Consider the following 21,743-nt stretch of genomic DNA (forward strand, 5'->3'; position numbering starts at 1 on the left):
GGGGAAAAAGACACTGGAGACATGGAGGCTGCTTGGAAAGATGGTTTAATGGTCAACAGGACCACATGGCTTGAGTCCTGAACAGAAAAGGTGATCACATGCTTCAATGTTGGGGAGAAGAAGAGAAGGAAGGGCTGAGATGCTGAGTCCCTGGTTTTATGCCTTCTCTGGCCTTTGATCTTGAGCTTGTATTCTGATTGGTTGTCAGACTCCCATGGGGCCATGAAAGGGCAACTCTCTAGGCTGTGTTTTGAATCCAGATTTGGTTGACTTCTCAGATGCCATGTGGTGAGTTGGTAAAGGGCCAATATTATCATGCCTTAATCACATCCCCCTGGAGCTGAAGGGGAGAACTCTTTATTATGCAAAGGGACTGGCTTGGCCTTCTTAATGGCCCATTGACAAAGTGGGTGGAGGCAGGACGCTACAGGGAGCTACTCTCAATTTAAAACATGTTTCTTCCTTTTCACATCCAGGGAAATGTGATATTCTGCCTTTTCAATATTTCCTAGATATTTCATTTTTCTGGGAGAGGGCTGGGTGATAACTTTCCACATACTAATTGCATTGATGTTATTGTGGATTTAAATCTAAGGATTGATTAACTACATAATCAATCCTTAGATTTAAATCCACAATAACATCAATGTAGTTACAACACTCAACTGTACTATACATTATGTACAAGTAGTGTTTGGTGTGAAAAGCATGTTATTTTAACCAAGAAACAAATACTTGTATGAGAAAGGTAGTAAAAAAAAATCTGTCCTGGCCAATGGACTCTGAAATCTTTAATCAAACAGAAGATATGGGCTTGAGGTGGGGAACTCATGTTTACTGCGGGGAAGCACATAACATATGCAGATTGACAAAAGAAATAGACGTAGGTTTCCCAGATAAAACTAGAGACCATCTTTCCCTCCATTAACTATAACAAACAGTTTTACAAATATAGATTAGTAAAAGAGCAAAATAATAAATTAATCTTGCAATACAGCACCCTAGATTCAATTTTGCCAGTGGGCTGTGCTATTAGCAACAACTGCAACTTTTGCAAATCTACTGCTAATTTTTGCCCCCAGTCTATTTCTCCTACTATGGTAGCTGCAAATAGCAAACAATCTCAAACTAAAACTTTAATGTTCCAAGTCCTTATATAGAAGAAGTTTTGAGGTTCCGTGACTATGCTGGTTTTAACACATCTCCATTCCTTGACTCTAGCCTGTGAAAAATGTAGCCCCGATATAGAATTTGTACCACTTTGGTTCTGTTTGTTTCTTCCTGCAGGGCAGGACAGGATCAAGTCTATTCTCCACCCATGAAATCATATAGGGCAGTTTGCAATAAACTGAGATAGGACCAAGCTGGCGATCAAGAGAAGAAAAAAAAGAGTATCTCTTTGAAGGGTTCTTCTTTGCTGCTCACCCTCTATTGGAAGCAATTCTTCTCTTGGAAGGATCAGGTATGTTTCCAGGATGGAGCAAGGGACCCACCGAAAGCAGGTCAGCAGCCTAAAGCTCGTCTTCGATCATTATGGCTGATATTGCAGCAGGCACTTGTCACATGGCTGGCTGGAGCACGGTGTAAGGGGTCAGGCCTTCTCTATTCATTTGCAGACACTAACCCACTCTGTGGAAGGACACTCCTCACACTGCACATGGCAGCACCAATGGAAGCGGCACTGGCAACGCTGAGCTCGCATCTGCTGCAGCATGTTGTGGCCGCGCCCACAGCACAGGCTGCTACAGCCATCTGGCTGCGGGCTGCTCTTGACGCAAGGGCGGCCGTGGGTGCCTGAGGAACCTAGGCTCGGATCTGGCTCACAGAAATCAGGGGAGGATTCATAGAAGATGAGATGCTTGGACAGATGGGAGCTGTGGGGTCGTGGCCAGAAGGCTCCCGAGTTTCTGTTGTCCAGCCCCGAGAGTGTGGCATGGTCCATTCGATCCCGTAAGATAGAACCCACGTGGCGAAAATCAGGGGCTGCTAACCAACATGTCCGAAACTGGCAGCTCCCAGAAGGGCCGTGACATTTACACCTGCGCTTGCTCAGCTCTGACACCACCTGCCAAGAAAGACCAGAAGGGAAGGTCAGCTGTAAAAAAAAAGTTGAAATCCCTTGCTTCTTTTGACCCCACTGAGTTGAAATTCCTGGTACCTGTGGAAAGGGAGCAGAGGTTCTGATTGAAATGTATCTATTTTTTTCCCCAGAGAATCCAAATCCAGCATATATTTCAAAGATTTTTTTAATCAGGGCAATCCATAATTTAGCCATGCACTTACATGAGAAAGCTAAGAAAGCATCAGCCAAATAAGTTGGAGGTGTTATCTCAACTATCTTTAGTCTGTGAGACAAGCCAGTCATTTTTTAGTCTGGAATCTTACAGAATTCCCCTACCTTTCTAGTTGAGCTTCCAATACCAAAATGTTGTATATAACTTACAAGTACTCACATTCACAAATAAACCGTCCCTCAAACTTTTAACCAAAAATGTGCCACTCATAGGTAAGCTAGTGCTCAAAATGTTGGCATGTTTTAATTTCCACAATTGTCTTATCTTTGGGCAATCCATAGATTACAGTATCTATTTTTCATGGTATTTAGTTAAAAAAATGAGTCAGTTTATCCATGAATGGGCTTATCCATGAGTATATGTGGATATATATATTTAGAAGTAGCTTTAATGTAGACATGTATCAGTAGTGGGATTAATTTTTTTTTTACTACTGGTTCTGTGGGTGTGGCTTGGTGGGTATGGCATGGCTTGGTGGGTGTGGCAGGGGAAGGATACTGTAAAATCTCCATTCCCTCCCCACTCCAGGGGAAGGTTATTGCAAAATCTCCATTTCCTCCCAATCAGCTAGGACTTGGGAGGTAGAGAATAGATGGTGGCGGGGCCAGTCAGAAGTGGTATTTCCTGGTTCTCCGAACTACTCAAAATTTCCGCTACCGGTTCTCCAGAACTGGTCAGAACCAGCTGAATACCACTTCTGACATCTATGTCATCTGCCTCTCCAACCTTTTAAAGGTTTTTGAGAGTACTAACTACAGCTGACTCTGTCAGCACAATATACCTGGATTTAAAAAAAAAACACCTTTGAGAAGTTTCCTTTTCAAAACTTTTTGAGTAAACTTAGCATCAATAGGTTGCATCCTTTAAAAACTAACTGGTGTTTTTTTTTAAAAATCCCCCAAATAGGATTGAATGGGTAAATCTCTCAAAGAGGAAAGACGTGGAATCCCACAAGGATATTCATAAACAATCTTGAGAAATAAGCAATGAGCTGGCTGAGTTTATGGATGACACTGAAATATTCTAAGAGGTAAAAAAAACTAGGCGGGATTGTGATGAGCACCAGAGGGATCTCTTCAAGCTGGGTGAATGGTAAGCCAAATAGCAAATGGAATTCAATTTAAGTGAGTGTGAAGTAATACATGTTGGAACAAAAACCCCTCTAATTTCACATTTACGCTGATGGGCTTTGAGCCGTCTTTAACCAACCAGGAAAAATGATCTTGGGATTGTAAAGAGTAGCTCAGTGAAAGTGTTAACTCCTCAATATAGAAAAAAGAGGGATCTAATAGATGGATAAAAACATTCCTGGCATAATGAAAAGTTCTTCACCTTGTCTCAAAAATACTACAAATACTATGAGGTGGATGAGATGATTTAAAACAGATCGCAGAAAGCACTCCTTCACATAGTGAATCATGAACTTGAGTAATTCTTTGCCACAAGACATGATGATGATCACTTACTTGGTGATTTGTAAAGGTACTGGATAATTTAATGTTGGACATGTCTATCCAAAGCAGTTGATCATGGAGACCTAACATTTTCTCTACAGTGTAACTACAAGGACTATTAATAGGGAAACAATGGCTGGAGAGTGGCATGACTCCGCCTCTCAGAGGCATGTCTCCTACATAGCCGCCAAGCTCATAGGCAATGGTGCATTTCAGTTTAATTCATTCTAAAACCTATGTTATTGCTTTTCCAAGTTCTATCCATTATAGTCTCAATCAGAGTTGGGATTCACTTACCTTCCCTACTGGTTTGCAAATGCAAGCGCTCGTGCATGCTTCGCTCACGCCTTATCTGTGCATGCGCACTACCTTCTGCGTATACGCAATGCTCTCGCATTACATTGGTGGGTGGACCCTCCCTCAGCCACCGCTCCTGGTTCGCCTGAACTGAAGAGAACCAGCTGAATACCACCTTTGGTCTCAATATTTTAAATGCATCCATAAGGAAAATCAGGACAAATCTGGAAAATGTTCTACAATAGAACATACTCTCAGACAGGAGTCAAATAAACCCACATTCATGTTTTTAGAAAATAACTACTTTTCCAGTTTTCTTGCTTGAATTTTGCAGAATGCCTCAATTTTGGATGATGATGTATGCAGACAATTTTTTAAGTAGGTCTATAAACTTGCTCCCAAATTTCTTATTATCCAGAGGGTTGTACCGATTTAGCACGGTTTAATCTCTCATATGAGAAAGTTTCATTTAGAGGAGCCAAGCAATTGTATTTCTGTTAGTTCAGCTACTCCAAGCATATTGCCTGATTAATAGAAGCAAGCTCCATCAGAGGTTCATGCAAAAGAAGAAAATCCTTATGCCACCCTGTATTGGGAATAAATAACATAAATAATTATGCTAAATCTCTACATGTAATGTAGAAATACAGTAGAATTCCTGAATGGAAGCAAGCATAATTAGAATGGTAAATCATTCAGAAACACAGCAGGCACCTTCCCTTTGAGAGTAGGTTTTTAGAATGTATTTCTCTTGCACACCAGTGTCTCAACACATGGTTTGGACAAAGAATCTGAATTTAGTCGAGCCACATTTAATATTATCAACTTTATGTTCCCAAACCCATCTCCATGGCCAGGATAGCTGCACATTAGCAATAAACATTAAAAAAAACCTCAATGAATTCTGAGAATATTGAAAACTGCACCAGATAACAGAAATAGATTAACTGTTACTAACACCAAGTAATGCAACTGTGGCAGAATTGTAGCAATAAGATTTGTCTCCATGATTACCCTTTCGCAGAGCTTTCATTATGCCACATATTACTGGACAACACCTCCATCCTCCAAAACCCTGCCCAAGATTCACATCTTACCTTTCTGCCCACACGATGACTGTGTAGCTGCATTCGGGCATGGGCATCACGGGGTTTTCTTCGTGGGTCCAAAAAATGCCGGGCAAACCTCTGGGCATATCCAAAATCTGCACTGCAGCCACCCCATTCCCAGGTGTCCTGTGGGCTAGGCTGTCCCCACAATGAGGATGGCATAGGGGGCAGGCTCTTGCCCCGGCTTAGAGACTGCAGCTGGCTGAGTTTCAGTTTCTGGTTCTCCGTGCCTTGTCTGGCACAGCCACAACTTTGTAGTTCCCCCAGACTGCATGCAGTTGCCACTGCATGGGTCACACCAGCTGCTAGCAAGGAGAAGACAAAGGCGCTTTCCCGGAAGCCTAGGAAGCAGACACAGTGATGAGTAGAAAGTTTGCTAGACGTTCAAGCCAAGAAGCCTTTACATTAGAAGTGCTATTTGTGTTCAAGGTGATGTTGACTTTTGGGCATTTAGGTGTGAAATCAGCAGGGGTCAATGTCTCCTTAATCCCACCACAATTCCTTTGCTTTTTTAAAAATTTGAGGGCTACAGTACTCTGTCCACTTTACATCATCCTCATATCTAAATCCAAAACTGAAATAATCCTCATCTGGGGTTGAAGAAAGATGGATTGTCACCCTTTCATCAAATAAAGCATGTGTGTCTATGTAACAGCTAATAATTCAAACTGAATTAAAGCTGTGGGTGGTCTCTGAAAATCTACTCTAAAACTATTTATCTTCACAGTATGGATGAGTTATTACAGCTTGCTTCCCTAAATAACTTCTGAATCTTCCTGCCTCACTAATGCACTAATCCCAGGATTCCCTTGGGAAAAACAATTACTCTTAAATTACTCCACAGCCTAAATATGCCCCTGTCTACAGCCCCTGTCTACAGCCTTCTGTATGCCTCCAGATACGTTGGACTCAACGTTTTGTAAAATCGCACAACTCTTGGGCAGGTTGGGAATTAATGCGCTTCAGTTCAACACGTCTGGAGAACATCAGGTTGAGAAACATCCGTATTCCTACTTATGTTGCGTTGAACTCATTAGGACTGCTAAGCATCACAAGTGCCTAGAGCTGGTATTTTTCTTCTTGATTGTTGTTTATAAATTGATACAGACTTGCTTTATAATGTAAATTAGCCATGGTATCTATCATCACAAATGCCTCTAGTCCCTGGTACCTATTAGGCATTTCCTCCTAATCCATTCTTCATTAGTCTCCTGATGCTTCTCCTATTCCCAGTGCACGCAGATGAGCCCCACCAAACTCATGACACATCAAGCAGCAGCTGACACATCAAGCAGTGGCTCAGCCCAGGTGCTTGGGTTGGAGCTTGCTCCAGCTCTTGCCTGCCCAGAGGCCTCGCTTTGAACTCGGGTTTAAATTTAGAACCGGCTCCTTCAAAGCTCAATTAATAAAAGAGATGCAAAGGACAAAAGAAAAGAGATGCCTGCCAATTTGCCTCTGGAGTCAGGTGTTGGCCACTCTTAACACAACCAAGGCAAGAGGCCTGGGTGAGGCAGCACCTGGGAAGAAAGGCAGGGGCGGAAAGAAGGGCAGCCATGACCAGGCAGGCTTTAGCAAAATGCTCTCAGCTGCTCCCTCCACCTGGGAGACGATGCTTGCTGCTATGCCACCCACAGACCACAGATGCGGACGGGCATCAGAATCACTGCTATTCACTGCTCCCAGTTGTTGGTCCAGCTAGGGAGTAAAAGGGAGCAAAAGCAATGAATGGCTGCTGTTGCTTTTGGCAGGATCCCTCCTGCTCATACCTTTTCAAGTCAGGAATCCACCATCAAGGGTGCCTTTTTCCCCAACTCCACTTGTGGTCAAGAGTCTTCTACAAATTACCCCTTTCCTGAAGACTGTGCCCAAGCAGTTACTGTCAGGTTTGTCCATTCCTTAAGAGGATGGTGATGGTCCTCTTAACTTTGCCCCACCCCCCTAATGTTGCCAAACTTCAACTCCCAGTGTTCCCCCAAGTATGGCTAATGGTGAGGGATGCTAGGAGTTGGAGTTCACAGCCAAGGATCCCTTCTCCACAATACAGATATGGGCACAGAGGAAGGAGACAACGAGAGCGAGCCAAACAAAGAAGCCAGAGGTTCAGCAGCAGATCCTTACTCATGCAAGGAAAAGGATCAGCTGGTGGCTGCTGCTGCTGCTCCTAGTTAGTGGGAGTTAGCAATAAGCCATTTTGAGGTGATGGGGCAAAGATTATTATTATTAAAATTATTTGCTGTCATCTCCCAGTTTGAAGCAAATCTGAGCAGCTCAAAGATGCTATTTGCTGACAGCAGCCCTACAGGAATTACATCCCACCCTACCACCGTAACTTATTCATCTTCCTGGTTCAACCCATTTTACTTTCAAGCTGAAAATAGTTGGCTGTATAGTACAATGTACAATGAAGGAAGATTTCATTTCAGACAGCTTAGACCAGGGGCCTCCAATTCCTGGGCCATGGCCCAGTAACTTTTGGTTTCAACATCCAAACTGGATTAATCGTTAAATCAGGGGTAGCAACTCAAGGCCCGGCTGTCTACATCCATTTTTCAGCTTTCAGAGAACTTTCAATTTCAATTTCAATTTTATTTGATTTATAGACCGCCCCCTCTCCCCGAAGGGACTCGGGACGGTGTACAGGCACCACATTAAAAATCATATACAAAGAATAAATACACTTAAAATCAAATTAAACCTTAAAGCTGTACAGGATGATAAAAATTAAAAATCAACTTAAAACCAACCCCTAAAAATTTAAAAGTGCAGAATTGAGGGACTAAACTGGGATTAGGCCAGGCCAGCTAAACTAAACAGGTGGGTTTTAAGCTTCTTACGGAAGGAGCGGAGATCGGTAGTTGTTCTGATGTCAGGGGGGAGGTCATTCCAGAGGGTCGGGCCCATCACAGAGAAGGCCCTACTCCTGGGCGTCGCCCACTGGCACTGCCTCGTGGACAGCACCCGGAGGAGTCCCTCTCTGTGAGAGCGGATCGGCCGAAGGGATATATGGGGCAGGATACGATCCCGCAGGAACATCTAAACTGTGTTGACAAATCAAGTTTTCAAGGGCATAATTATCCCAGATTTTTCTTTTTGGAGGGACGGGGACAAAATCAGAAGCAAAATTGGTGCCCTAAACCCACTAAGGCACATTATTTACTCAATACCCTTTTAGTCACTTAAATACCCCCTTACTCTCAATCATAAAAATATACAGGGGGTGATACATTTAGCCTCATGCGTTTCGATAACCCTAATTTAGGGGAAACCCTAAATTTCACTGTTCCTCCTTTTTTGAAAGTGTTACCCATAATTCCAAAAATTCAGTGAAGCTGTTTGAAGGGTCCATTAATGGAGTTTGCATCAGTGCAGAGATGCAGCAAGTCTCTGTAAAAGGGTCAGCTTTACTATAGAGTTGTTCTTTGAACCCTTTTGCCCTCCTTATTTCCGTGACTTACCGAGGCAGAGAAAGTTCTTCTTCACATTTTCTTTTTGCAGCAAGGCAAAAAGACTGCCTAATTCAGTGCAATAGCAATGGCACTTAGACTTATATACAGCTTCACAGTGCTTTACAGTCCTCTCTAAGTGGTTTACAGAGTAAGCCTATTGCCCCTAACAATCTGGGTCCTCATTTTATCCACCTCAGGAGGATGGAAGGCTGAGTCAATCTCGAGCCGGTCAGGATTGAACTCCTGGAGTGAGCAGTGAGTTAGCCTGCGGTACTGCATTCTAATCACTGTGCCACCATGCCTCTTTTAATGCCTACTGTAGCATTTTAAAAATAATCCAGGAGGAGTAATTAAAAGCTAATGTTTTTAAATGATGACAGATTTTTTGATTTTTATTCTCACAAAACTTTCTAGGTGCAGAAGCTCATGAGCCAGGTCAATTTCACTCACCAGCTCTTTTAAATTTCTAATGACCTGCAACATATCTTCATGAAACAAATCAAATGTTCGAAACAATTTATATTGAAGCCTTTAAGGAGCCATGGGGGAAAGAAAGGATTTTATCCAAGAGGCTTAGTAACTAAATCAGGGGTGCCAAACTCGATTTCATTGAGGGCCGCATCAGGGTTGTGCTTGACCTTGGTGGGGCTGTGGTGGGTGTGTCCAGGATGGTCACTCGTATCAGGGGTGCCTGTGGAGGCCCAAGTGCTCTGCCACTGAAAACAGGCTCCCAAGTTCCGCTTTCAGCTGCAACAGCCTGCTACAACCCTCTCCCGGAAAAAATGGAGCTCAGGAAGGCTGCATGTTTTCACTGGCAGAGGCACACCTGGTCCTTCACTGTTTCCAGGTGGGCCCCACGGGCCAGGTTTAAGCACCCCGCGGGCCGGATGTGGCCCGCGGACCTTGAGTTTGACACCCCTGAACTAAATGATGACCAGCTAAACCTGAAACAAAATACTGCAGGTTCCTTTTCTACACACAAAGATCCACAGGCATGGTCTTGCCATGGCTTCCTTCGGGGTGCTTGCATTTACATTTTTAATATAGATCTATTCATGCCAAGTTGCCCAATTATGCTGACATTCTTCCTTGTTTTTCTGTAATCCCATGTTACTTCCTTTCTGTGGGCACTAGATCAGTAAAGGGGGAAAGGAGAGGATAGAATGGGGATCATGGACAGTGAGAGATGAACCAACTCCTAATTTTATTGCCCACCCCAACCCCAACGAAGATGGGAAGAAAATCTCTGTCCTCTGCCCAGCATTTTCTCCCACTTAATCCTCCGCTCACCTCTCTTCAGAAGGGCACTGTTAAGAAGCACAGTGCCCCCACGACTAAGGTCCGAACAATCCCAGCGCCTCTCTTGCAACTGGTGTTGGCACTCGTGGAGGGCAAGGTGGATGCCCTGTAAGGCTGAAGCCATCACTTCTGGGCTGCGTACACAGAGTCCAAACTGGCGTCGGCTGAGCCAGGGCAAGGTCATGCACATGGCATTAGAATTCAGAACAGATTCTGCCAGCACTTTGGGTCCCAAGGAACTGTGGCCCAGCATTCTAAAAGAGAAAGAAAAAAATTGAGAGGAAAAGAGAAAATGGGCAGGAAGCATTTCATTGCTTGATCTCAGAGTAAGAATGACTTAGGCTTAGGAAAGAGAGAGAGAAATAAAAAGAGAGTGGTGAAGGGAGGGGGGAAGTTCAATTGTGCATCCCAGGAGTCCCCATGCCGCCCGTTTTGGATACAGGTAAATGCAGGGCACATGCAGATGCTCGGGGAGGGTGAAAAATGGGCTTACCGGAAGTTCAGGAAGGCTGGAAATGAGCCCGTTTTTGGCCTCCAGAGGCTGGGGAGGCTGTTTTCGCCCTCCTGGAGGCTCGACGAAAGCCTCTGGAGCCCAGAGACGGCAAAAATGCCCCCACCCGTCGGGGTGCAGGAGGCTGACTAGGCCGCACCAACCATGGCCATGTCCACCCAGCAACCGTGGAGCAACCCTTGCTAAAGTTTTTGAATCCCACCCCTAGGCTTAGTGGTCAGAGAAAGAAACTTAGGAAGGACCTGCCCTAATGGATCAAGCAAATAAAAGCGATAGTGGGAAGTTCGTACTCTCAGACTTGCAAGATTCTGTTAAAGTAACCTTACAATTAAGTAGAATTAGTTTATCTAGTTGTATTTCTTATCTGGTTTGTCTGGGAAGGCTGACATCCTAATTGTAGCATCAACATGCCTGGTAACCACTTTTTTTTAATCCTGTGTCCTCCCAGGGTGTCAGGCTTCCCAGGTAGATCAGACAGTAAACACAACCAGATGAGGTAATTCTACTTTATTGCAAGAACATTACATTAGCAGAATCTTACAAATCTAAAAGTATAAATCTCTGGCTGTCTCCGTTAACAGCCTGATACGTTAGAGAGAGTTCCTTTCTGAGCTGCTTTCTCTGCCTGTTATGCAACCGCGCGGGTTCCCTCTCCTCCCCTTATCTAACTGTTCCCTAGGCAGCATCTCATCATTCCCCTGTCTTCCAAGGCCATTCCCACATACCATAGACCAGGGTTGCCTTTGCAGCCTCCTCAGCACTGAGCTAAGTTGATTTGGAGCCATCTTTAGCTGACCTAGTTTCCAAGTAGTGAAAGGACTCCTCTCCTGAAACCATTTTGACCACTGATACAACTTAACACGATTCATCACTAGCATGGCTAGTGGACATGAATGAATGAATGAATGAATGACATGGTTTGGGATCTGCCAAGGTCCTATCAGCTGCTTTACGTTGCTGAAAACCTACCCTTACTATAGTAGCCATTTGGGTTAGATTGCAGGAAAAACCAGATATCGAGCGCCTACCATCTGTGTTTTTCTACAAATCGTTGGTGCTACAATTTAGCAGCTTCAAGAGATGTGGACTTCTCAGAATTCCAGGAGATCAAACATTGATCTAGGTCCATAATGGAGAACCTATGATTCGCGTGCCACAGGTGCAGTGGTGGGTTCCGGATCCCGTTGCAACTGGTACGATGCAATGGGGCTGGGCGTCCACTACCTGAATGCGTGCAGCACGCGTGTACTTACCGCCTGCGCCACTCTGTGATGCTTTAGCTGCTCGGTGCGTCGTGCAGGCTCCGTGCGTGGAAGCCTTGAACAGGTCAAATACTGGTAAGGCGCACAGGCGGGCCCTCCAGACCACTGTACCGGAACAGTATTTGGTGCTCCCGGCAAGCACCGGTACGCCCATAATGTGGAGTACCAGTCGTAACCCACCACTGCACAGGTGACACGTGGAGCAGTTTCTGAGGGTATGCGAGGTGTTGCCCTGTTAGTGCTGGCACGCATGCACGTGCTGGCAGACTGATTTCCGGCCATTTTTCGCCCTCTGGAGGCTTCCCTGAAGCCTTCTAAAGCCTCCGAAGGGAGAAAAATGGCCCAATGGGCAACTAAGTGTGGGCACGTGCGTGCGTAGCCTCCCCACATTCCTCCCGCTTTTGGCACACCTCAACAAAAAGGTTAGCCATCACTGATCTAGGTACTTGGTTTCTCACATACGGTTTGACCAACATTTTTCAAAAATCTAACCAGCATCCTTTCAAGGTCTTATGTACACTCCTAGTAAGTAAAGTTCTAGCACGCTTTTGAAAGACCTTTAAAAAAAAAAAGACGAGTTGAGCTTTCTTTCAGAGGAGCTCTGGATCTATGTTTAAAAATTAGGACTAACACTCTCAAGTGATCTACAATGTAAAAAAAATGTAGAGTTCTGTTAACTGCCTGTTATGGCTTTTGTCACATGACAATTTTTCTCCCCATGCTTCTGCCAACAAAGGATTTCATATGGCTGTCTTTATTACTATTTCAATTACCTGGCCCTTGGAATGGCACAATTTTGCCTGCTCTGCTCTAATACTACAGCTGTTCTTCATCTACTTTCAGGAGCGGCCAGCTATGGGAACAAAACTGGATTAGCTGCCATCACTGGAATTCTATTGCAAGTCTAGCTGAAGATACAGGTAGCTCACAATCAATGGCCACTCTGCTTTATACAGTGTCCTTTTGCCTCCATCCATGGACACACACTTAACCCACACTTATAACACACTTATAATTTAATAAAATAAATAAATAAATAAATAATAACCCTCTTTCAGAAAAGTGCTAGACCTGTGTTCAAAATTAGCCAACGGGTCACAGACTGTGCATCTGACATCCACCTGACAACCTGACAGGTAGATAAATGTACTCTCTCTAACACTCACTCAACTCAAAAAGCGGTTTACAAAGTCAGCCTATTGCCCCCAACAATCTGGCTCCTCATTTTACTGACCTGGAAAGGATGGAAGGCTGAGTCAACCTTCAGCTGGTCAGGATTGAACTGATGGCAGAATTAGCCTGCAGTACTGCATTCTAATCCCTGTGCCACCATAGGCTCAAGTTCAAGGTTGGAGGACTCCACCAATCACATTTCTTAACTATCCCCACATTAAAAACTGTAATGATAGCATCAATTGCCACACTTGTTACTGAGATAGAATAGGATTCATCAATCTGAGCAGGTGCATTCCGTGACATACATTTCTGCCTGAGCAGTAACTGATGAATATTACTTTAATATGGTCATATGGCTATGTCCAAGATCTCCAATTAAGGGGCCAGTCACTGACTGAGTAAAATTATTCCTAACCACCAGACCAGTCAACACAACAGAATAGTTGTGATACAGATACAGATTAACAGAGTTGGAAGGGACCTTGTAGGTTATCTAGTCCAGCCCCCCCCCCCCTTCCCAGCAGACCCTGCCCCATTTCTAACAGATGGCAGTCCGGTCTCTTCTTGAAAGCTTCCAGTGATGAAGCTCCCACAACTTCTGAAGGCAACTTCTGTTCCATTGGTTAAATGACCAGTTGTAACAGCTGGTAGTAGCTGCTTATTGTGTTACGATTTGTTTTATTAGAGGATATTTATATGTATTATAAATAATCTAACCCAGCAGGAAATGGTAGTGGCTCTCTGGCTTAAATACCAAGAAAGAGGGAGAGGCTTGTGAATCAAGGAAAGGCTTGCCAGTGTGCTTTGTAACATGCCACACAAAATGCTGGAGCGGCACCATCTCTGCCTCTTTTCCCAGGCACCACAATTCTTTCTTTTCCATGCATTTTCACCAAATTCAGATAATAATAATAATAATAATAATAATAAATTTAAATTTATTAGCCGCTCCCTTTCCAGACAGGACTCGGGGCGGCGTACAATGGAGCATATAAAACATATACAACACATAAACATACATATATACAGGACATACATACACGGAGGAGGTAACAAATTACATCACATTGGACAATTAAAAGTCACCATTAAAAATACCCCAATTGTAAAACACAATTTAAAATTTAAGGTTTTTAAAATTTAAAAGAACTGTCAGGAGGAGTAAGAAAAGTTTACGGTTGAGCCAGGCCAGATAATTGAAAGAGGTGGGTCTTCAGCTGTACACGGAAGGAGCGGAGATCGGAAGTAGTCCTGATGTCACGGGGGAGGTCATTCCACAGGGCTGGGCCCGTCACAGAGAAGGCTCTGCTCCTGGGTGTCGCCCCCCGACACTGTTTGGCGGACGGCACCCGAAGAAGTCCCTCTCTGTGTGAGCGGATTGGTCGTAGGGATGTATGGGGCAGGATGCGATAGGAGATATATTCTCCACTTCCAGGAAAGAACTGAAGAAGGAAGTTAAACTGTTCTGAAATTCCACTCGAGTTGGTCGACGAATAAATTTAAATGCAGTTAGTCCTCAACTGACAACAGTCCACTTACTGACCGTTTGAAGTTAGAACGGTGCTGGAAAAAAGGGACTTTTTTGACACAATCATTTTACAATCCCTAGGGCAGGGGTGTCCAAACTTGGGAACTTTAAGACTTGTGGACTTCAACTACCAGAATTCCCCAGCCAGCCATGCTGGCTGGGGAATTCTGGTAGTTGAAGTCCACAAGTCTTAAAGTTCCCAAGTTTGGACACCCCTGCCCTAGGGTCATGTGATCAAAATTCAGACGCTTGACAACTGGTTCATATTTATGACGGGGGTCCCCTTTTGTGACCTTCTGGCAAGCAAAGTCAATGGAGAAACCAGATTCACTTAACAACTGTGTTACTAGCTTAACAACTGCAGTGGTTCATTTAACAACTGTGGCAAGAAAGGTCATAAAATGGAGCAAAACTCACTGAATAAGTGCTTCACTTAGGAACAGAAATGTTGGGCTCAGTTATGGTTGTAGGTCAAAGGCTACCTGTACATACACACACATATTATATGCATACATACACACACACACACATACATACATGCATGCATAGGTAAAGATAAAGATTCCCCTAGCACATATGTGCTAGTCGTTCCTGACTCTAGGGGGCAGTGCTCATCTCCGTTTCAAAGCCGAAGAGCCAGCTCTGTCCTAAGATGTCTCTGTGGTCATGTGGCCGGCATGAATAAACACTGAAGGCGCACAGAACGCTGCTACCTTCCCACCAAAGGTGGTCCCTGTTTTTCTACTTGCATTTTTTTCTACATGCTTTTGAATTCTAGGTTGGCAGAAGCTGGGACAAGTAATGGGAGCTCACTCCATTACGCGGCACTAGTAATTCGAACCGCTGAACTGCCGACCTTTCTGATTGACAAGCTCAGCATCTTAGCTACTGAGCCACCACATCCCACATGCATGCATACATACATACATACTTTCCTCTTCTCTCTGCCATGAGAGAGAGGAGGACGCAGATGTCCTGGCCACCAACCCTGGCTTCACTACAAAACCTTCTAGATGGTTTTATATTCTGGCAGAGGGGCAGAAGGCAAACTGATGGAGTGTGTGGGAGAAATAGGCAATGAAAAATTGTATCTCCTGCATTTTAATTTTTACTCCACACAAGCTTCTCTCTCCACACAGAGCCGGGCTAAGTGCATTTGTCAAACATGTGTGCAGAATTGTGAAAAGAAAAAGAAAAAGCTTTCTGGCCATCCAGCCAGGCTTCACCACCTAAGGGAGAGGGCTGCACCTGGGTGGTTGAGTTTGCAGGGGGAAACTCCCTACCTGGGCCCCCTCTGGCACTAGATAAAAGCAAGGTTGGAGATCAAAAGTATCCCCCCAAGGCTCAGCACCCAAAAATGGGGGAGGGGGAGTGGAAGGATGTTCCCATGACAAAAGGCAGCGCCCCTCCCAGATCTAAAGCAGGGTGTCTCTGCAGCAGAGGGAGTAGAGTAGGAGTAGCCCAGGCAGTGGGAGACACAGACATATGAATGTGGGAAAAAGGAATGGAGCCAGGTTTCCTGATGAGAAGAGGCCACCATAGCAACCACCCAATGGACTCAGGACAGCCTCATAGCAATTGGATGTATAGCTTTACCAATTCATGCATGCTGTGTTATTGCCGTCACACATAGTCTTCCAGGAAAGTATCTCACAACAACTACAAATGTTTTCTGCCTAAACGCCTACAGACGAATTCTCCTGAAGCCTCAGTCTTTCGCACTTGATCAAACCAGCCCTCTCAAAAGCAGTTTTTCACTGGGGACAGGAATGTGAATACAGAATATGCCATAACTGTGTTTCTCGTTCATAGTAGTGGTGCAAGAGAAGCATAGCTGCAGCCATTTGAAAAAGCAGGTTGCATTCTTGGAAAGTAAACTACATTAAGCAGTGAGGTTTACACTTAAGGGAGTAGACCTGTACCCGAAGACTGCATTCTTACAGTTTGGGGATAAAACTTGTCTGAATCCAGTGGAACATGCATCTGACTGAACAAGCTGAGGACTATGCTGTAACTGGCTCATCATAATCTATAGTGGCTACTCATAAACCAGAGCTAAATTCCCCGGGGCTTTCGTGATCACGTGATAAATTATGGGAGTGGTGTGATGGCTTCTATTCCTGCTCTGCAGAATAGAAAACATCCACTCCTAGTATTTTCTATTAGGGCCGTGAGACAGAGATGGTATTCAGCAGGTTCTGACCACTTCTGGAGAACCAGTAGCAGACATTTTGAGTAGTTCGGAGAACCGATAAATACCACCTCTGATTGGCCCCGCCCCCATCTATTCTCTGCCTCCCAAGTCCCAGCTGATCGGGAGGGAATGGGGATTTTACAGTATCCTTCCCTTGCCATGCCCACCAAGCCACGCCCACAGAACCGGTAGTAAAATTTTTGGAATCCCACCACTGCTGTGAGATGCACTGGTTTGGATTCCCCCCCCCAAAAAAAAGGGGGAGGGAGGGAGGGATTTTGGAGCTTTCGGTCCTTGCATACATTAATTAGAAGCAATGGGTGGAAACTAATCAAGGAGAGAAGCAACTTAGAACTGAGGAGAAACTTCCTGACAGTTAGAACAATTAATCAGTGGAACAGCTTGCCTCCAGAAGTTGTGAATGCCCCAACACTGGAAGTCTTTAAGAAGATGTTGGATAGCCATCTGTCTGAAACGGTATAGGGTTTCCTGTCTAAGCAAGGGGTTGGACTAGACTTCCAAGGTCCCTCCCAACTCTACTATTTTTTTTTTTTTTTTTTTTATTAAAAGAGTTTTGTACAAACAAATTTTCCCCCTTTTCACCCCCCCCCTCCATACAATATAAATCTCATACAAATGCTATACCCCCCCGCAAAAATTCACATTCAAATATTATACCAAACACTTTACCCCCTCCCCACCCCCCATCTTAAAATAGATTACTCATAACCCCTCTCCTCCCAACAAAAACTATAGAGATTAGTCTTAAATTAATAATAACACATTGATCATTTTCTAAGCTAATTTAACATCTATAACTCTTAATATAAATTTCTCCTAGCCTAACAATGTTTCATTAGTCCCATCTTCTAATTTATTCATACATATATATTGCCCCACCCTCCACCCTAACCCTCCCCCACCTCCCGCACAAACCCACCCCCCTGACTTCCGCTGTATACCACTCTAATAATTCCAAACATCCCATATACTATTTACTCTGATCATCTATCGGTCTAAACATTCTTACCTAAAGGCTAGATAATAACTCCTAGTCTGGTATTTATTCTGTATATAATCAATCCATTTTGCCCATTCCTGTGTGTAATCCTCCTGTTTCTGAGCTTTTAAGAAAGCTGAAATTTTTGCCATTTCAGCGAACCCCGCCACCTTCTGAATCCATTGATCAATTGTTGGCAAAAAATCTTTTTTCCAATGTTGCGCAATCAACAACCTAGCTGCTGTAACCATATACAAGGCCAATTTTGTTTCCCCTTTGGTAAAATCCTTAACTATACCCAATAAGAACATTTGTGGAGTGAATTGTATTCTTTTCTTAAATACATTCTGCATAACCCACCATATTTTTATCCAAAAAGCTTTAACCTTGTTGCAAGTCCACCATACATGAAAAAAGGTAGCATCTAGACACCCGCATCTCCAACATTTTGGTTGAACATTTGGGTACATGCATGATAATTTTTTAGGATCTAAATACCATCTGTAAAACATTTTATAAAAATTCTCCCTTAAATTCTGTGACTGTGTAAATTTAACATTCTGAACCCATATTTTTTCCCACGTTTCCAACATAACCACTTCCCCAAAATTCTGAGCCCATTTAATCATACAATCCTTAACCAATTCACTTTCTGAGTCTCTTTCTAACAGTACATTATATATTCTTTTAACTTGTTTTGGACCAGTCTCTTTTATCTGCTTAATCAGTTCCACTTCTTTATCCATAAAGCCGACCCTGCGATCTTCTTCCCATCTCTTCTGAAGCTGTATGTAATGTAACCAATTTAAAGTAATTCCTTCTTCCAACAGCTGTTCCAAAGTTTTTAACTTCCATTCGCCCCCATCAGCAATAAGCACATCTTTATATAAACAACCCCCGAGTGACTTAATATTCATAATCCCCATGGTGTCTGCAAGCTCCAACCAAAGCGGTATTTTATAATCCCAATTGGGCCGGTGCTTCTTCCATATTCTCATCAAGGCACTACGGAGAACATGGTTGTTGAACACTTTATCCACCCTGTCTTCATAAAAAAGATATGCATGCCATCCCAGAACAAGATCATGGCCTTCTATATTGAGCAATTCCATTTTTGTTTTCCCAAACCAATCTGCTACATGCGTTAATACCGCAGCTTCATAATACAATCGAAGGTTTGGGAGTCTGAGGCCACCTCTTTCACGTGTATCTTGCATAATCTTCATCTTTACTCTCGGTTTTTTCTCCTTCCAAACAAATTTATTTAATGTTGTTTGCCAATTTAACAAGGTTTTATCTGACTTGAGCACCGGAATCATCTGGAATAGAAAGATAAATCTAGGTAGAATGTTCATTTTAATTGCTGAGATCCTTCCAAGCAAAGACAATTGTAACTTTTTCCACGCTTCAAGATCTTTCTGTATCTTTTGCCACAACACTTCATAGTTATTTGAGAAAAGTTTTGTGTTTGATTCTGAAATTTGTATTCCTAAATATTTAACTTTAGAAACTATTTCAAAACCTGCTAAACTTACAAGTCTCTTTCTTTGAGTCTCTGTCATGTTTTTAACCATCATTTTCGTTTTGTTTTGATTTAGTCTAAACCCAGACACCATGCCAAATTCTATTATGATATTTTTCATCTGGATTATTGATTTCAAAGGATGTGAAAGGGTAACAACCAGATCATCGGCGAATGCTCTAGTTCTGTATTCCTTTTGCCTGATAGCTATGCCATCTAAGGATTTTGAGTCCCGAATTGCGTTCAACAAGACTTCCAAAGTTAAAATAAATAACAATGGGGATAATGGGCAACCTTGTCTTGTGCCTTTTTGTATCTCGAAAGTTGTTGACAAATTTCCATTAATAATAAGTTGTGCATTTTGTTGCTGATAAATTGCTCCAATCGCCTGCCGCAATCGTGGTCCCATATCCATCTTTTCCAAAGTCTTGGTTAGAAAGTTCCAATTCACTCGATCGAAGGCCTTCTCTGCATCCAAGAAAACCAGCACTGCAGAGATCTGCTTATTCTTATCAAGATAGTCAATTAAATCTATGAGTTGCCTTACATTCTCCTTCATATGTCTGCCTTCAATAAATCCTGCTTGATCATGATGAATAATCTCTTGAATAACCGGCATCAATCTGTTGGCTAATACTTTAGCAAATATTTTATAATCTGTGTTCAGAAGAGATATCGGCCTGTAATCCTCTGGTTTCTTAGGGCCCTCTTTATCTTTAGGTATCAATGAGATAAAAGCCGCTTTCCATGAGAGAGGTATTTTACCTCCTTGTTGTATATTACAAAATAGTTGTGTAAGATATTCAATCATTTCCAGTTGTAAAGTTTTATAATACATTGCAGTCAAACCATCAGTCCCTGGAGCCTTAGCTAATTTAAGTTGATTTATAACTAAAGTAATCTCATCAGCGGTTATAAGACGTTCCAAATTTGCCTTTTGAAGCACAGAAATTTTTGCAACCCTTTTTCCTTCCAAAAAATCATCTATTAACTTGTTCTGTATATTATCCTGTACATATAGCTTAGTATAATAGTCCACAAATGATTTTTTAATCAACTCTTGTTGATATACCATCTTCCCTCGAAACTCAATTTTATCAATAATTCTATCATTCATATTCCTTCTCAAAGTATATGCTAACCATCTACCAGGTTTATTAGCGTTGGCAAAGGTGTTATGTTTAGCAAATTGCAAATTGGTTGCTGTTTGTTCTGCTATAAGCATCTGAAATTGATCTTTCAACAGCTTTAGCGCCATCTGGAGCGCCTGGTCATTCGGGTTTATTATAAGCAGCTGTTCTTTACGTTTTATTTCATCTTCCAATTCCATTCTCCTTTTCTGTCTAATTTGTTTGTGTTTAAAGTTCATATGTATCAGGACCCCACGCATATAAGCTTTACTTGCATCCCAAACTATTTCAATGGGAGTGCCCTTATTCATATTAAAACTAAAAAATTCCTTCATGTGTTTTTTAAGTTCATCAACATTTTTTTCATATCTAAATAAATTTTCATTTACTCTCCAAGACCTTCTTGGCCTCATCCCTAATTCAATTTGTAACCACACCGGACTATGATCGCTAAGTGACCTGGCGAAAATCTTGGATTTCTTGGCTTTAGGAAGTAGATCCGGTGTTAACAAAAAGAAATCAATCCTTGAAAAGGATTTATGTCTATCTGAGTAGAAAGAAAAATCCATCTCATTTAGATGTTGTGTCCTCCAAACATCTTTTAATTTCAAATCGTCTTGTAAATCAAAAAAAGCCTTTGGTAATTTGGTAGTGAATTTCGTCTTTGTACTCTTGTCTATCTTTGGAGAAATCACTCCATTCCAGTCTCCCATTATTAGAATACTCTTAAAGTTCCAGTCTAAAATTTTTAAATGGAGCATCTTATAAAAACTTTCTTGGCATTGGTTAGGAGCATATATTCCTAGCACCAAAATGGAACCGAAGTCTGTATCAAATTGAATTGCTATATATCTACCAGCGTCATCTGCCTCTATAACTTTAGTTGAAAATCTTTTATTTATATATATCACCACACCATTTTTCTTTACCAAATCAGAGGCAGCATAAAATGTTCCCAGTTTTGAATTCACTAAGTACTTCTGGTCTTGCAGCCTAATATGAGTCTCTTGAAGGCAAACAACATCATTATTAAATTGCTTCAAATAATAAAATATTTTTTTCCTTTTTTGTGGAGAGTTCATTCCATTCACGTTCCAAGATAATAGCTTAAGCATCTTTAGATCTGGTCTGAAGCGCTGAAAGCATTTGCTGAAGATCTCTCTCCACAAAACCAATCTCCAGCCCTGCTCCTCCCATGGCTCCGGTTTGCTTCTTAGCTTCTTTCTTAGCACATTGTATTTGAGGGTCGACGCGCTTATGAGATTCTAACATTTGTCTAGTCGTGGATCTGGTAATACGTTGTTCGACAGGTTTAAATATCGGCCTTTCAGTGAGAGACTTAGAAGGTCCTTCTTCCAAGAAGGAGCACAACAGAGATCCAGAGGGGTCGACTCCACCTACAGCACCCTGCCCCTCCTCCTCTTTTTGTGTCTGCATTCTTTGCTCTTCTGTCTCTTTCTCAAACATCCTCTGCTCTAAGACATCCAAATCTACTGGTGTTGGTGTAGATGTACGTGGGGG

General features: G+C 42.7%; 1 protein-coding gene across 4 annotated transcripts in view; it reads right to left on the reverse strand.

Moving 5' to 3' along the window:
- Window positions 1-776: 776 nt before the first annotated feature.
- LOC309385422 (protein Wnt-10b-like) overlaps window positions 777-21,743 on the reverse strand; it is a 27,699-nt gene continuing 6,732 nt past the window's right edge. For all 4 annotated transcript variants that reach the window (XM_081939897.1, XM_081939898.1, XM_081939900.1 and 1 more), the window contains exons 3-5: window positions 9,891-10,153; window positions 5,143-5,495; window positions 777-2,065 (exon numbers count right to left, since the gene is read on the reverse strand). In XM_081939897.1, coding sequence (XP_081796023.1) covers window positions 1,607-2,065; window positions 5,143-5,495; window positions 9,891-10,153 — 1,075 coding nt within the window. In that variant the 3' untranslated portion in view covers window positions 777-1,606. The remainder of the gene's footprint in view (window positions 2,066-5,142; window positions 5,496-9,890; window positions 10,154-21,743) is intronic.

The sequence above is a fragment of the Natrix helvetica genome (assembly GCF_964273705.1).
Source record: "Natrix helvetica genome assembly, chromosome: 1".
NCBI classification, from domain to species: Eukaryota; Metazoa; Chordata; class Lepidosauria; order Squamata; family Natricidae; genus Natrix; species Natrix helvetica.